Source organism: Oncorhynchus clarkii, chromosome 15 (genome assembly GCF_045791955.1).
Source record: "Oncorhynchus clarkii lewisi isolate Uvic-CL-2024 chromosome 15, UVic_Ocla_1.0, whole genome shotgun sequence".
Classification (NCBI taxonomy): Eukaryota; Metazoa; Chordata; class Actinopteri; order Salmoniformes; family Salmonidae; genus Oncorhynchus; species Oncorhynchus clarkii.
This window is the reverse complement of record NC_092161.1, coordinates 25,988,041-26,006,118: the sequence shown is the minus strand read 5'-3', so window position 1 is coordinate 26,006,118 and position 18,078 is coordinate 25,988,041. Positions and strand designations below refer to the sequence as shown.

Below are 18,078 nucleotides of genomic sequence, written 5' to 3'. Positions count from 1 at the left end.
TCCAATAGCCTGTGTGCATAGGGATAGCTAAAACCAACACACACTAACACTGCCAAGCTATACCTCTAGCCCCATTGGTGCAGACTTTAGACCTATGTGAAAGAAATGCTCAGGAGTGTATCTAGCATGTTAAGGCTGGAATCAGCTTATGAAACCCTAACCCATCTTTCTATTGTTAGTTATTGTGATAACTCTATGTGGAATGGATGTAGGTGACAGAGGAATAGGTTTGGGGATCAACATATATCAGAGGTGTCTGACAGTGTAGGCAGTAGCACGTTCAGGGGACCACTGTGGGTCAGAAGGCTACAAAACACACTGGTGTCAGGCAGGTCACTCTGGCCACTCACCATGTCTAGACTGGATGACCCACTCGGGGCCCCATCCACGGCATCGCATCAACAAAGTGGGAGGATTCATAGCCATTGGCCCCTGTAACCACCGCACTCTCCCCCAGGTACATAATCACAACCCATGACTGACTTCGGAAATGACTGCTCTGCTCCCTATGAGCATAATCCTTCAAAATAGCCATTAGGCTAACTGGCAAAATCTCAAATGTGGTGTGACCAATGAAAAGCTGCCGTTTCGTCAATGTAGCTAATGCAAAAGATCAAAGATGACAAAGGCTGTGGAAGGCATGATGGGGACTAAGCTAATCCAGACAAATCTGTCACTCTCATACATAATGTGTCCAAAACATCTGGAAAGAGGAAAGATGAAAAGGGCAAACAACAACAAAGAATTTGGAAAATACCACGTGTGAGTCTCTGCCTATAAATAGCAGCTGAACAACATGCTGTTGTAACGTTCTGCTGAAACGTGGCTGTGCACCCCCTCCATCCCATCCTCCCACTACCAGGAATAGGCTGGTCCAGAGCACCATCACCCCGTTCCCCACCAATATAATCCAATCAATCCTGAGTTATGGATCGTGTGGTGCAGACGTGCAGTTCCATCGCTCGTCCCCACACACACACGCAAAATCAATGCCCAACGCACAGGCCCTGCTGCTCTGAACAACACACAGCGCATGCATGTGCCATGGAGGGACAGAGACATGGTATTGTATCACAGTCTAAACTACACCTACTCCAAATAGCTTAATCTAGGTGAACTGAACTGTGAACCGACATACAGTGAGTGGGCTTTGGTGTCAGGTCAACTACAGGTCTCGGTTTCTAAGATTTCCCAATACATTGGCCAAAGGATATTGTACAAAAACACCAAACATCGGCCTCCGACATTAGAATAAGAACAACATTTTCTCTACCGTTCCCTCATTCTGCCGTTCATTCATGAAATCATTCATTCATCAGGGTGCCCTTGCTGATTTTCAGTACTGACGCCGACAGGAAATAATGTGGTTTCCTGCCAAGAACCTCAAAGCCCCTACTAACACCAGAGCTCAAGATATGACCCCGATAACAACCTTACGTAAGCTCTCATTGAAAAACACACAGGAAAAGAAGTGAAAGTGCTTTTGGAGGTAGATTTGCAAGTCAGGAGAAAAGCTGGTATGCAGGAAATTACTGGTAAGGAAACGAAAAGGACAGGCAACTTCTCCCCATTAGATTTGTGGTCTGAGATCTACGCACATCAAAGGTGCACATTTAGATGCCACTGCCAATAATTGAGCATAATTTGTCTTTATGGGAATCGGTTTGGTATAATAACTGCATGTAGCCTATCAGCTGAAGAGTAGCTGGAAGATGACGCAGTTGCACATCAAAGAAACCATATTTCCAAGGCAATTTCTGTTATGGAGGGAGATAAGTGTTAGTCAGCGGCCGTCAAAAGGCATTGAAAGAGACTAAACTTTTAGCATCTGTGTCGTGAAGGAGTGAGACAGAGAGAAAGAGGGGGGGGGGGGGGGGGGGGGGGGGGGGTTTGACAGGATGGCTGATCAGGCTCATAGCAGGAGTTGGCAGCCGGTCACTATTTGGCATGACAATGCCCATCCCTCTGTACGCACATTCATCCATCCGCACCGACAGTGTTTATCTGTGACTTGATGAATAAAAACTAGAGGGAAACAAATGAAAAAAGAAAAAAAAGGAGAAACGGAGAGAGTACGACCGCAATGTAAGGTGGGCGAAGTTGCGTCCTTGTACTTCATACTACTACATATCAGCATCAGTGTGGCGTGTCTTGAGAAACAGAAAGACAGAGGCAGCATAGACGCCTTGGGCATATGTAATGGACACCACCTCGGCTTCAGTGAGCATTAGACTGGTGCTGCAGTGTCTGTCTGCCTGTCTTTCCCCTCCTCCACTTCTTTCTACACCGTCCCTTTATCTTCCAGAAGGACGGGGGCATCCAGGCAGAAGAAGCTGTGACAGTGAGCCAGTTGGAGTAAAGAGGGGGGGGGAGAAAGAAAAGGGCTGGCATGTTTTCCACCAGCTAATCTCTCTTCTTCCTGACCCCCTCCCCTCTTCATCCATCCGTCCCTCTCTCCAGTGCCATAATGGCATTCAGCTCATAGCCAGTTTGAGAGAGAGAGAGAGAGATATAACATCCAGCAGGGCCAAGCCGTGAGGGGACTTCATCCCTCGACCAGAAGAAAAGATGGGGTCAACGCAAAGAAAAAATGGGGTCAACGCGTGGTAGGTAACGACCACACATACAGTATCAGTCAAAAGTTTGGACACACCTACTCATTCAAGGGTTTTTTCCCTTTATTTTTACTATTTCCTACATTTTTGAATAATAGTGAAGAAATCAGAACTATGAAATAACACATATGGAATCAAATTTTTTTTTAAAGGTTTTAAAAATCAAAATATGTTTTACATTTGAGATTCTTCAAAGTAGCCACCCTTTGCCTCAAAGAAAGCGTTGCACACTCTTGGCATTCTCTCAACTAGCTTCATGAGGTAGTCACCTGGAATGCATTTCAAATAACAGGTGTGCCTTCTTTCCTTGTGTTGTGACAATTTAGGGGTGGTACACAGAAGATAGCCCTATTTGGTAAAAGTGTAGGTCCATATTATGGCAAGAACAGCTCAAATAAGCAAAGAGAAACGACAGTCCATCATTACTTTAAAGACATGAAGGTCAGTCAATACAGAACATTTCAAGAGCAGTTGCAAAAACAATCAAGTGCCATGATGAAACTGGCTCTCATGAGGACTGCCACAGGACTGGAAGAGCAGAGTTCATTAGAATTACCAGCCACAAAATGTAGCCCAAATAAATGTTTCACAGAGTTCAACATCAACTGTTCAGAGGAGACTGCGTGAATCAGGCCTTAGTGGTTGAATTGCTGCAAAGAAACCACTACTAAAGGACACCATTAATAAGAAGAGACACGAGCAATGGACATTAGACCGGTGGAAATCTGTCCTTTGGTCCGATGAGTCCAAATTTGAGATTTTTGGTTCCAACTGCCGTGTCTTTGTGAGACGCAGAGTTGGTTAACGGATGATCTCTGCGTGTGTATTTCCCACGTGAAGCATGGACGTGGTGTGATTGTGCTTTGCTGGTGACACTGTCGGTTATTTATTTAGAATTCAAGGCACACTTAACTAGCATGGCTACCACAGCATTCTGCAGCGATACGCCATCCCATCTGGTTTGCGCTTAGTGAGATCATCATTTGTTTTTCAACAGGACAATGACCCAGCATTGTCCTGTGTAAGGGTTATTTGACCAAGAAGGAGAGTGATGAGTGCTGCATCAGATGACCTGGTCTCCACAATCACCTGACATCAACCCAGATGAGATGGTTTGGTAAGAGTTTGACCACAGAGTGAAGGGAAATCAGCCAACAAGTGCTATACGGGAACACCTTTGACTGTTGGAAAAGCCTTCCAAGTGAAGCTGGTTGAGAGAATGCCAAGAGTGTGCAAAGCTGTCATCAAGGCAAAGGGTGGCTACTTTGAAGACTCTCAAAATGTAAAATATATTTTGATTTGTTTAACACTTTTTTGGTTACTACATTATTCCATATGTGTTATTTCGTAGTATAATAATACTGAAGACATCAAAACTATGTAGAAAACAGTAATAATAAAGAAAAACCCTGGAATGAGTAGGTGTGTCCAAATGAAACACACACCACGGCAAAGTAGCTATGAATAGGTGACCTTCAGTCCAACGAGGCCACACATGTCAGAGCTTCCTATTGTCTCTTCCAGGAAAAAAAAAAGGGGCAATTGATGGCAGGCTTGACCCAGATAGGGAATGCCCAAAAACACATTGGACACACACTCACAGTCGTGACAATAACAGGCTGAGGGCCAATCTTGGTGTTTGCATACAGGGAAAGCCCTTAGAAAGGACACTCCTGGTAAATCCCCCAAGACAGGGTGTGTGTTTCTTGTACGGGGGGGGGGCATAATGATCTTTCCCTGGGTGGAGTTCAGGCCAGGGGCTTGTGTTGAGGACTTGTTTATATGAAGAAACCTTGAGGAAAGTGCATATAGAGGGCATTGAGCTGCAGACGAGGGAGAAGCAGAGCAAATTCGTTTTTTTCAAATCTCCACAATTCCAGCTCATTTGTATTTCTAACTTAAGCATTGATAAATGACAAAACAAAATGAAAGTAAATATTTACTAAGGATGAGATTAAATCTCAACCCCCCCCCGAAAAAAACTTCAGCTCATCGTAACAGTGAGATCATAAAAGGCGTAATTGAGACTGGGACTACATGAAAATGTGTCTGACACGAGGACTGTGGTGTTGGGATAGACTGTGGGAAAGTCTTTCACTTCGAGTTTCCACCCAAACCGGACAGCATTCACATGGACACTACAGTCCACATGGAGTGCACTGACCACAGAACATCAAACTCACTGTTAAAAATAGCGCTTTCTGGAAACTGGCATTCTGGCTTCAAGCAGAATGTCAGGGAAGGAAATAATGTTTTTATTTTTTTACTTCAACCCCCTGGGGTTAAATATAGCGTCACAGAAAACATGTCGGAATAGAGGGCGAGTGAAAGACAAACGCATCGGGGATAAAAGAGCAGGATTTACAGGGGAGGGAGAGGCTACGTCTAGTGGAAAGAGGAGTGCATCAACAGCACTCAAAACACAGCTACTCCTCTTTCCCTCCCTCTCTCTCTCTCTCTCTCTGAGCAGGGGATGGATCGATACATGTCGGAAAGAGGAAACACAGATAGCCATTGGAGGTTGGGTACAATGACAACCGGCACTGACCTAGTGCAGGAATGCACACCCCTGCATCAACACGAACACAATGAAATGGTTTGAACCATCATAGTCAGAGGTAGTTGGTTAGGGAGAGACAGCGACAGACCTTCCTCACTAACATCCTTTTATAACGGATCAATACGTCACAAATTCTGAGCAAACAGCTCAACAGCCATAGTATTATGTGAATGAAAGGGTAGGCAACAGGACCATAGGTCCTTCTAATTGTGGATTGAGCATCATGTTTGGGTTAGTTGAGAGTGGTAAGTGGGGATCACCCAGGATGAACCCCAGAGCCAGACACTCACGAGGAGAGAGGCCTCAGCTGGTCATGCTGGACCCAGCCCTGAATACGGGGGGGGTTGAGGAGTGGGGTGTGCATGTGGAGTGTTTTTCTCCTAATGACTGTGAGCAGCTGTGCCTAAATTACCCCTGCGTGGCTACCGTCACTTTCCTCACAGCCGGGGAGAGGGGGTTAGGAGAAGACCGGCCTTGAAATCTCCCTCATTAAGGGGATGGGAGTGAATGGGACAGAGGCAGCTCCACTACAACCCCCCCCAGCCTCTATCCTGCCCTGGTTGCCTGGGGCCTGAACTCTCAGACCCGAGGGAATGGGATTTCATAAGCAGTGGCGCTTGGGTACGAGACAAGGGATGGAAGTGTGTGTGTCTGCGTGTGTGTTAGCAGGTACAGAGTAGCACCTGCCCAGTTCCCACATGCCAGGCCGCAGGTGCTGATTATTGCTCACAAAAGGGGGCTTCGGGCGTAAAGAGCACAGCGCTGACACGTGGCTACATCTTTGCATTTCCATCTACCTCCATATTTGAAAGGAGAAATTGTGAAATAAGAGGGGCATTTGTTCTTCAGGATCCTACATTAACCTCTGGAGGACCTCCCCTTTGACCGCTGTCATTTTTCAAATAGAGGACTGGGACATAGGCCTTTGGGCAGAGCGGTCCTGCATTGTCATCTTTGGGGTCTTTAAACAGTGGTGTAAAGTACTCAAGGAAAAATACTTTAAAGTACTACTAGTTTTTATTGGGTATTTATAACTTTTTCTTCACTACATTCCTAAAGAAAATATTGTACTTTTTACTGAGAAACCCAAAGTACTCCTTATATTTTCAATGCGTAGCAGGACAGGGAAACTGTGAAATTGATGCAATTATCAAGAGAACACATGGTCATCCCTACAGGCTGGCTGACTCACTAAACAGAAATGCATCTTTTGTAAATAATGCCTGAGTGTTTGAATGTGCCCCTGCCTATCCGTACCTTTTAAAAACAAGAAAACGGTGCCGTCTGCTTTGCTTAACATATGGAATTTGAAATTATTTATAATTTTACTTTTACTTTTGATACTTAAGTATCAAAAGTACATGTAATTGCTAAAACATACTTATGTATATTTAAAACCAAATACTTTTACTCAAGTACTATTTTACTGGGTGACTTTCACTTTTACTTGAATAACTTTCTATTAGGATATGTATACTTTTACTCAAGTATGACAATTGGGTACTTTTTCCACCACTGTCTTTAAGAGCCCTCAGCTGCAATTGTGGACATTTATCATCCAAAAACAAAGTTTGAGACAGGCAATTCCATGGTAATGGAATGACAATGAGACTGAAATGTTTTCACTTTCAAAATGTATACCAAACGAAAACTGTATTGTATTTATGTATTTCAATGTTTAACACACAGTATAACTATGCACAATGACTACTTTTAACAATTTCCACTGCACATTTTACAAAACAAAACTGTGGGAGGTTTTACCGCAATTATGTTAGCAAACTTTGCATCTGCAGTTTTACAGTAAATGTGTTTTTTTTTTACTGTGTAAACTGTTCAAAGTAGCCATTTTGCATAGCTGTATGGTTTATTAAAGTGAAAAATTTGAGTCTCAGCATAATTCCATTACCATAGAATCACCCAGCAGCACAGCGTTAAAGTAAGGCACAGACAAGTGAAACAGCGACGAAATAGGGAAGAAGTGGGACTGTGAGTACATGTTTGCTTACAGTAGTAAGTACCGGGAAAGAGGGGGAATGCGAGAAAGAGAGGACATTGTACAAAAACATGATAGATGCTAAATTTATGTCTGCTGAAGGATTCAGAATCACCTGCTGTGAAACTGTGGTTATAGTTTAACTTGGTGAAGAGGAAATCTTTAGGTGGCTTGAGAGGTACTAGACTGGAACAACTGCTGGGAGTAAAACCAAACCACAAGGCTACTTCACAGATCCATGCCTGGCTATAAAAGTCATAGCCTTCCAGAATATGGAACCAAGTATGCTGTAGTTTTTTTTAGGTGTTATTCTCCCTCCATGCTTGCTTCCTAATGTATTATAGGGCTTTATTGTCTGCTTTGAGCTTCGAGATCCACACCGCTTCGAACTTGGGACTTCAGAATAGCTTACCTCAGACAACTTCTGACCGCCAATGATCACACCTGCACACCTCACTCCCCCTTTCCATGGCGCCCCTTCCTTCCAACACTCCCCTGCCATCCATTCCTTGCCTGCCCTGCTCCCAACGATTTGACATCCATACAGTACACACTCCTGCACTGGGTAAGAGGATTACGCAGTAGTGGTTTTGCCATTTCACATGACGGGTTAATCCAAAACATGCTGCTGCTATACTGTTATGACATGCAGCCAGCCTCTGATGAAGATGATGTAACTGTGGATGCCACTGTGCTCATGGGGGCTTGGGATGAGGTTAGAGATGTATTCTAGAATGTGGCATTTATCTTAGCTGGCCAGAAAACGGACAGTAAGATTAGATCAGCAAATGGAAATTCTATTTGGATGCCGTAAGCACTCGGAAAGTGGTTATAAAAAAAGAGAAGCGAACTCTGTCACCTCACACGCCGGCAGATGTGAATGCCGTCGCATTGCTCTGCAACACTTAAGTCACTCAGTGGGAGTTTGTACATAGAAACTTTGCACCGGGATTCACAGCAGCGCAAAAGGTCATGGGTTTATGAAAGTGAGGATCATTATCAAACAGCAGTGTCGCGTAGTGTCTTTGTAATAGCATTCAGCAAGTGTTGGTGACGGTCAGCATCAAGTGTACCTATTGGCCTGAAATAACAGATGGCATGAGCCATCACACACACAAACCACCTTGTATTCCAGACATATCCCTATTGATGTACAGGTAACTGCCAACAAAATACGGAAACACTTGAGTAAATGAGGCATACAACGTATTTTGAAAGCAGACCCTTCCACACAGGTGTGGTTCCTGAGTTACTTAAGCAATCCCATCACGCTCATGTATAGAAATGATAGGCAGGACATTGCTTTGGCTACCATGGCTACGCCCCCATAGTATGACAATGTCCCCATCCACACAGGGCAAGAGTGGTCACTGAATGGTCTGATGAGAATGAAAAATATGTCAACCATATGCCATTGCCGTCTAAGTCGCCAGATCTCAACCAAATTGAACACTTATGGGAGATTCTGGAGCAGTGCCTGAGACAGTGTTTTCCACCACCATCAACAAAACACCAATGGAATTTCTTGTGGAAGAATGAGTTCCAGATACTTGTAGAATCTATGCCACGGTGCATTGAAGCTGTTCTGGCTCGTGGTGGCCCAACACCCTATTAAATAAATACACTTTATGGTGGTGTTTGCTTTATTTTGGCAGTTACCTGTACATCACTAACAACAAGCATGGCATCAAGTCCTCCATGCATCACAATAACATTCTGTGGGTTACAAAACAATGAAAGCATTACAAGTCTGACCTATTATAGTCAGTGGGTCTGAGGTAAATGCTATAGTCTCAAATGTGTTGCTGTTCCAACAGATGGTGTGCATTGTGCTTGTTTCCGGCATAACTTTCAATAACTAGTGAGCGTGAACCAAGTACAAAACATTGTGTAGCAAGTGCAACACAGTGCCAGTGTTGATAAAAAGGATCACACTGAAATTATGCCCTCAAGAGCACAACATCTCCTTTGAATTGGTTCAGGAACTCTAATCAAAGGGCTTGTTGATTGACACCCCAGTGATAGACAGCTGTTATCTCTAGACTACATTGGTGATTAAAATGCATTCCTAGGATTTGTGTCTATGCAAATTTAACAAACTCAATATTACACACATATCCACACCATTTTACAGCTGTCGGTGGGCAAGACACGCCACTGTCACAATTAGAAACAAGCACTTGTCTGATGTGAGATTGCACCGCAAGCTTACGGGGACTGTCACATTCTCAGCCTTACCACACCTAAAATGTGGGAAAAGTCTTACCTCACAACTTCGAGATACGTCTCCGTGTTTATTCTCTTCATCGTCTTGCGGTGAATCAGTCCAACGTGTCGCCATTATTTCATTTCAAACCACCAAGGCAAAAGTCCTTTGGAGCCCACATTGAGAAAGGGGGAGAGATCCAAAACCAAGCGATAGGCTACTCCGTTCAGCCACGGTGGGAGCAGAAAGGGTTCTAATCCACACCACAGTCCTCCCTCTTCATTTTCGTTGATTGTAAAACTCTACATGGAATAAACACAGTAGAAAGTTAAAAGATGATGAAATGAATACATGCACCCTATCCGAGACTCACAACAAGCACCTCCCCAGTAGGCCATTTGAATGACTGGGTCTTGTGCTTCTTGGTCTCAGTAAAAAAAAAAAAAAGTTTATTAGGCTACATTCACAAATGTTTACACACTGGTGGGATACCCATGGGCCGTCAAATATACTCTGTCACATTGGTTATTATGCAACGAAAGACCAACACAATAACACATTCAATATAAGCCATCTCTAAACAAATGTAATTGCTCTTGTATTCCACATTCAGTTGCGCATCAGTCCAGGATCCAATCCTGTTGAGAGCACTTCGGCAGGAGATGGCTACTTGTACTGTATTACACTACTATTGCTTGTAAACAATGAACTGTGATTATCATAATCCTGCATGGTCCGATCTCAGTTGCCATCAGATGCAATGAAGTGGGTTGTTGTCATTGTAGCATGATTGTGGTATCCACTTGTTTGACCTAAATCGAGATACTGACGACAGTCGACAGCTGGGTTACATGCCTTTTGATAAGCATGTGGTATAACGACCAAGTCGCTTAGGGTGTTTTTTTTCATATTTATTTTATTACTTTGTTGCAATGCTTGACCGATGTCCAATGCCAAATGGTCAGGTGTAGATATGCATAATACATAATAAAATTGATATTAATCCAAATACTATTCTGTTTAGAGACACGACTGGATTGCATACACACAGTAGCCTAAGATTGACGCACGAGTTTTCTGGATAGGTTGCCAATAAAAGCACGAGCAAATATCAGCCATCATGCGCCCAAAGCCACACAACGAACTACCACAGAGAACGTTCAATGGAACTATGGTTTATAGTTGTCGCAAAATAGCCACATAATTCGGTCCAGCTCTAAATTGAAACGCTTTCGGCGAATGCGTTTACAAAAACAACATTGTATCACAACACAAGTTTGTATCAAACAAACAGCAACTGAAGCTGTCGGTAGGACAGTACATCTGCATGAGCAACCTACCTGTTACAAATTCATGGAGAACTCCGTAACACAAAATGATACATTGTCCTCACTTTAGAAGAAGAGAAATGACTGTTACTCATAGAAGTAATTCAAAAGCAATAGGCAATGTGTCAAAGGCAAGTGTGTTTTCGCTGACTACCATTACCAAAGACCACAACAAGTGGGCTATTTTCGTTTGAGTAGTTACCACTGGATAGCTAAGGCTAGCTACCTGTTAGGAAAATCAGGCTAAAAAACAAGGTAAACGCCCATTACAATAGATTTACTATTTTGACCACGCGAGAAATTTCACGGCGTTGTTCTTCATTAAAATTCATAAAATCCGAGAGGGTTCTTCATCCACATTTCATAACAGAATTGAAACAAAAAGTAATTCGTCGTATTCCTTTTTGGTCCCTGTTGGCAGCGCGCAACAGACTAGGTTGCAGGATGGACGAATCTCCGATTTTCTACAAACACCGCCCCTCTGCTCACTCTCGGGTCTATTATCCAATCACATTCAACGTTTAAAATCGTGTTTTTAAACCCAGCCAACTGGACAGGTTCTTACGTAAAATGTCCAGGAATATTAGTGGTCACTTCAGTGACACATCACTAAACGTTTGATCAGGGTGTTTTTTTTTAAATACACACGTCAATCAAGTGGCTTTTTACAGGATCATTGATGCAAGGGCTTTGACCTATAGGCCTAATTAAACAATCTAAAGGTAATTTGGTGAGCTGTGGAAGCCCGCTAAAAACTTTGGTGTGTGTGTGTGTGAGAGAGAGAGAGAGAGAGAGAGAGAGAGAGAGAGAGAGAGAGAGAGAGAGAGAGAGAGAGAGAGAGAGAGAGAGAGAGAGAGAGAGAGAGAGAGAGAGAGAGAGAGAGAGAGAGAGAGAGAGAGAGAGAGAGAGAGAGAGAGAGAGAGAGAGAGAGAGAGAGAGAGAGAGAGAGAGAGAGAGAGAGAGAGAGAGAGTACGTGACACTATGTCTTGCCAGCTTCACATAACCCAGTTGAATTAACCTGGAGGATGCCAAAACTTTGTATTCTGCACTTTCATTTGGGTCTGGTACAGTGTATAGTAACCTACTATCCATAATGAGTCAAAGTGCAGCGCAGAGCACAGTCAACTCTTGTCAGAAAAGAGTGTCAGTTAATGGAGGGCCTTGGCGTGATGGGCATAGCTGAGCTGGAATTCCTGTTCTCCTCTGGCTCTTTGACAAATAGCTTCCTGCATAGTCTGTTAAGAAAAATACAATACATCTTATCTAGAGAACCTCCTTCCCTGTTCATATTATGCTAAGCTATCAGAACCTTTTTCCATAGGCCTATTTCCACATCTCAGTGTATTTCCTTGGCATGTCATAGATAATATTAGCTCTTTGAGCAAGATCCATAAATGTTTTTCTATACTCAGCTAGTCTAAATATTCCAGTAGAATGTGAGATACCAAAAAATACAGTGCTAGATGTTTTTCAACAGAAGGCATGCACGTAGGATCACGTAGTAGGGGCCACATGAACACATTTCCCCCTCCTTCAGTTCTTGAATGGCTCCAACATGTTCCTTGAGTTGTAATATGCCACTTGCCATTCACGGGCTGGATCCCTAACTGTATTATTGTGACATGTAGGGCATGGCGGACACATGGGACTCCATAATGCATGAAAAAGGCTCCACAGCTGATCCAGACAAAGACAAAGGGGGACAATGTTCTGTTTGCAGTCCACTCCAACAGAACAATAGAAGTGGGACAATAGGAGGACTCTTTTGACCCATTATGTGTTGAGGGCTCCCTAGCTTCAGAGAGAATCCATTGTTTAAAGAGCCGCTGGACCCTCAACCAGACAGTGCAGGCTTGAGCTTTATTTTTTGAGGGGTTTGCATACTATGGTAGCAAAAACATATTAGTTTGTATGCTGTTTATTAATACACTATGTATGGGACATTCATGATAGGTTTAGTAGTGTGAAAATGGTATCACAGAGTTATACTGTGGGCATACTGTAGCAGCTTTAATTACTGCAGCCAAGTTGATTTACAGCAACATTTTGTAGACTGAGAAATTGCTATGACTACTGAAGAAACACTGGTGCTTTTCCATCACAAACAACAAATGGCATTCAATTTCTCAATTTGTTATATGGAATGACATTTGACTGATATAAAATGTTGAGTTACAATGCAGAAAATAAAACGCTGAATTTACCATCTCACAAAGTAAAAACAAACAGTGATGTTTTCTAGGGCACACTTCTAAAGAACACGTAGCATTACCTCAGCTAGCATAGCTTCACGGCTTCCTATTATCCTGTTGTAGGTTGAAACAGAATCAGGTGCTGAAGTAGGCCTTGTAAATAACCCTAGTTTCTACCCAAAGAAGAGGGATATGAGGAGGTACATGATTTTATTTTATTTAACCTTTATTTAACTAGGCAAGTCAGTTATGAACAAATTATTACTTACAATGACGGCCTACACCGGCCAAACCCGGACGACACTGGGCCAATTGTGCGCCGCCCCATGGGACTCCCAATCACGGCTGGTTGTGATACAGCCTGGATTCAAATCAGGGTGTCGGTAATGATGCCTCTAGGACTGAAATGCAGTGCCTTAGATTGCTGCACCACTCGGGAGCCTAATACATATGATACATATAATCTTGAAATGAATATCTCCTGCGTTTAGACAGCCAATAAAAACAGCATTAGCCCACGAAGCTTACAATTCTGCCTTATCCCACACACTGCATTATGTGTGGTGGCTAAATACTGTTTAATTGAGTTCGTTCATCAATGAAAAATAAAAGGCTTTAGGTAGGTGACAGCAACACTGTATACTTCTGGCTTCATATTTCGCAACAAAGCATCCTTCACTCATGCTGCCAAACATACCCTTGTAAAACTGACCATCCTACCGATCCTCGACCAATACACTACTCAATAAATTGGATGCAGTCTATCACAGTGCCATTTGTTTTGTCACTAAAGCCCCATTTACTACCCACCACTGCGACCTGTACGCTCTCGTTGGCCGGCCCTCGCTTCATACTCGTCGCCAAACCCACTGGCTCCGGGTCATCTACAAGGCCCTGCTAGGTAAAGTCCCCCCTTATCTCAGTTCGCTGGTCACCATAGCAGCATCCACCTGTGGCACGCGCTCCAGCAGGTATATCTCTCTGGTCACCCCCAAAACCAATTCCTCCTTTGGCCGCCTCTCCTTCCAGTTCTCTGCTGCCAATGACTGGAACGAACTACAAAAATCTCTGAAATAGGAAACACTTATCTCCCTCACTAGCTTTAAGCACCAGGTGTCAGAGCAGCTCACAGATTACTGCACCTGTACATAGCCCATCGATAATTTAGCCCAAACAACTACCTCTTCCCCTACTGTATTTATTTATTTTGCTCCTTTGCACCCCATTATTTCTATTTCTACTTTGCACATTCTTCTACTGCAAATCTACCATTCCAGTGTTTTACTTGCTATATTGTATTTACTTCACCACCATGGCCTTTTTTTGCTTTCACCTCCCTTATCTCACCTCATTTGCTCGCATTGTTTTTAGACTTATTTTTCTACTGTATTATTGACTGTTTGTTTGTTTTACTCCATGTGTAACTCTGTGTTGTTGTATGTGTCAAACTGCTTTGCCTTATCTTGGCCAGCTCGCAATTGTAAACGAGAACGTGTTCTCAAATTGCCTACCTGGTTAAATAAAGGTGAAATACATTTAAAAAAAAACACTGCTACAAGCATTGGAAGAGGTGATGTTAAGGATGAACAAGTAGAGTTGGAACTGACCCACTGGGCACAAACTGGTTGAATCAACCTTGTTTCCACGACCTTTCAACAAAACAATCCAATGTGATGATGTTGAATCAACGTGGAAAACTGATTGGATTGGCCTCAAGTCATCAACATCAAGGAATTTCAGGATTTTTTAAAACCTAACTTTTACCCTAAATCCAAAGAATTCAATGGTTTTGACCCTTTCAATTAACATTAGTTGACAAATAGATCAAACGTAAATAAAAACTAGACATTGAAATGACGTCTGTGACCACTTGGGAGTTGCACAATTGAATGAAACCCAACAGGAATCAATCAATGAAGCCCCCTAGCTACCTCTACTTGGAGCACGATGTACAGTAGACAAAGTACAACCACAGTGTGTGTGTCTATCAAAGGACATATACAGTGTTTACCTGTCTGTCAAAGTGTAACATTCTTTAGTCATTTAACATTCCAGTCATTTAGCAGACACTCTTATCCAGAGCGACTTATAGGAGCAATTAGGGTTAAGTGCCTTGCTGAATCAACAGATTTTTCACCCAGTCAGCTCAGGGATTCAAACCAGCGACCTTTCAGTTACTTACTCAACACTCTTAAATGCTAGGCTACCTGCCACCCTAGGCTAAACATGACTTTGACACCTCTCAAAAGGTAGAACAAAGAAACAATAAGCTAGGGAGTAAACACGTTCAATCTGTTGTCCAGGTAATCTGAAATCAAATCCATGCCGCTCTGTTTAAACACCGACTCAGAGGCTTCATATGTCAAGCGCATACATGTGTGACCATTCACAAGACCCAATTCCCATGTTGCTCTCTTTGTGCTCTCCCAGTCTACCTGTAGCCGACTTTCACTGCACGGCCCTGTCCTCTGTTCCTTCAGCGGAGCACTACAAAGCCCCAGCATAAGAACCCTGGCCGCCTCTTTGTCCACTCTCCCTCTCACCGGATCCCGCTCCAAGGTGACAGACAATGCCTTGCAGGTTCCCAGGGTGGCGTGGGGGACATTTAGCGCAAGGGGTAAGTTAACCGATGTCCCCAAGTGCTGATGTTCGATAAGGGACATAGAGTCACAGCACAATGGTGGCCATTGATCCTTCTGTATGACACATACACAGGCGAGACAAAATGCCCTGTAGTTCAGTGGAAGGGTGGCCTCCTACTAATCCCAACCTACGATAATTGGGATAACTGATGCTCTTAGTGAAAGAGGAGTGTTTATCAGGCTGGAGTTCAGTTTGTATTTCAGGACCCACTCAAAGCCTGTGTTTCACAGATGTATAGTGGAAAAAAGCTAAATAGGAGCTGTGGATGTATAGGTGGGTCTTCTGAGTGTGTAAGCCAATCTCACCATCACACAACCTGCCACCTGGACTCTTATCAGTCTTCTCCACCTCCATCTTTCTATCTTACTTCTCTGTTTGCAGGATTATTATTCAGGTCATCCATCTGGGAGAGGGCCATTGACTGCAGGTGATCCATTACGTTTTACCCGGGATAACCTTATTATGGGGAAGTCAAGTGCTGGAAACTTCCGCGACCGGGAGGTGCATGTGGCGACGCACAATTGGCCCAGCGTCGTCCGGGTTAGGGAGGGTTTGGCCGGCAGGGATATCCTTGTCTCACTGCGCACTAGCGACTTCTGTGGCGGGCCGGGCGCAGTGCACGCTGACCAGGTCGCTAGGTGTACAGTGTTTCCTCCGACACATTGGTGCGGCTGGCTTCTGGGTTGGATGTGTGTTGTGTCAAGAAGCAGTGCGGCTTGGTTGGGTCGTGTTTCGGAGGATGCATGGCTCTCGACCTTCGCCTCTCCCGAGTCGGTACGGGAGTTGCAGCGATGAGACAAGACTGTAACTACTACCAATTGGATGCCACGAAATTGGGGAGAAAAAAGGGGATACATTTTTTTTTTTAAAGAGTGCTGGAAACTTTCCCTGCAGATACCTCATTGTCTGATGGCACACTTTTTTTTGGCAGAGTGTGTTTGAAAGTATAGGCCTACAGCATTCACAATGCTCACAGAACTCAGTAGTTGAACTGTATGTGAACGATCCTACCACAAACTACGGTGGTCTGCAAATGGAGGATTACAAAGGAGATTGAAGGGGACGAGGTTGAAGGATGAAGTCAATGACTCCTAAAGTACCTGAGAGAAGTAACGTGACGGTCAGTGAACGGAGAGTCCACCGCCTGTATGGTCTCTCATTTTTTCAGTTGGCCCATCATGCTGTGTTAATGACAGAGCAGCTGAGTGCCTGGAATTCATCCTAGATTAAGCCAATGTTTTTCTTAGATGTGTGTATATGTATGTGTGGGTCATGTGCATATGTTTATGTAATGTCTGTTTAGTTTTTCAAGTGATTAAGAGGCAAGTGTGCATGGCCACATGACAACTCTCCCCAAGTGCATGTTGTGTGAAGTGAAGCATGTTGGGAAGTGTAGTCCAGTGATATGCACAATTGACTTTTAGTCACCCAGAGACAAATACACATCCCAGGAGAATATGGGGAGGCTTGTAAACCAACACCACGGGTGGAGCACAGATTTTCCTTTGAACATCTTGTACTCTATTCATTAGTTTGGAGATTAAAAGCATCCAACAGAAAAGCCTACAGACATGAGGAACAGCCTTATTACTGTAAACAACTTTCCAAAGTTAGGCCTGATAGAATTTCCCACAATGCAACAGTATAAGACAGCTATTATTGTAAAAAAAAAAAAAAAAGAACCTAAGTTTAAAGGAAATAATAATTGTATGAACCGAACAGCCAAACATACAACTAAGGGAGTGGACTAATAAATAACTAAATGGCTCAGAACAGGAGGAGAACTAACTGGTGACAGATGGTGAAAGCGAGTCCTGGCATTTTCATCCAAGTGCCCAGCTGACGCCCACACTGACTCATGGAGCACAGGCTTGGAGTAGCAAAGAGAAACATTTGGCTCTCTAGTCTCCACCACACCACACCATCATACAGCTGTCTGTCTCCAAGCTCCAACCGACCATTGTGTTCGTTATGATTAGTGCTGACGACAGATGATTTGAGTTTAATGACACTTTCAGATCTGTCAGTGGATGAAATGGGTGAAACCCTGAAAGGAATTTTAGATTTATTTGAATTCTTCTGTGATTATTTATTGATGGCTTGATGTTTGGACTTGATGTTTGGATAGAATATGTGCATAGAGTTTTTTTGTCATAAGCTATTAGGGTTTCTTAGTACATTCATTATCCATATCAATCCGACAACACCGCACTGGAACACTGTTTAAAAGATCCTGAAAGCCATGTCAGTTATTGGTTCAAATTGTTTGAGTTCAGCTACGTTTGCTGGAAGTTAAAGTAAAATCATTGTGGAAAATAAATAGGTCCACTGCATCGCTATTCGTTAGATGGAAGTGCTTGGTGAGTACTTATCCGGACATACAGTTCCTTTGTGATGTTCTTTTCACTCTCTATGCTCTCTGGGCAGAAACACTTTGTTCCTATTACTTGACCCATCATGTACCCCTCTACACAACACACACAAACACCCACCCACACATTAGAGAGAAAACCAGGAGGTCTGGTTTGCACTAAAAT

The 18,078-nt window shown here is 43.4% G+C and overlaps 1 protein-coding gene across 1 annotated transcript in view; it reads right to left on the bottom strand.

The window, feature by feature from the left end:
- LOC139367114 (Rho GTPase activating protein 21a) overlaps positions 1–11,115 on the bottom strand; it is a 102,969-nt gene extending 91,854 nt beyond the window's left edge. The window contains exons 1-2 of the mRNA XM_071105170.1: positions 10,718–11,115; positions 9,438–9,679 (exon numbers count right to left, since the gene is read on the bottom strand). Of these exons, the coding sequence (XP_070961271.1) occupies positions 9,438–9,512 (75 nt within the window). The 5' untranslated portion in view covers positions 9,513–9,679; positions 10,718–11,115. The remainder of the gene's footprint in view (positions 1–9,437; positions 9,680–10,717) is intronic.
- Between the last annotated feature and the right edge of the window lie 6,963 nt (positions 11,116–18,078).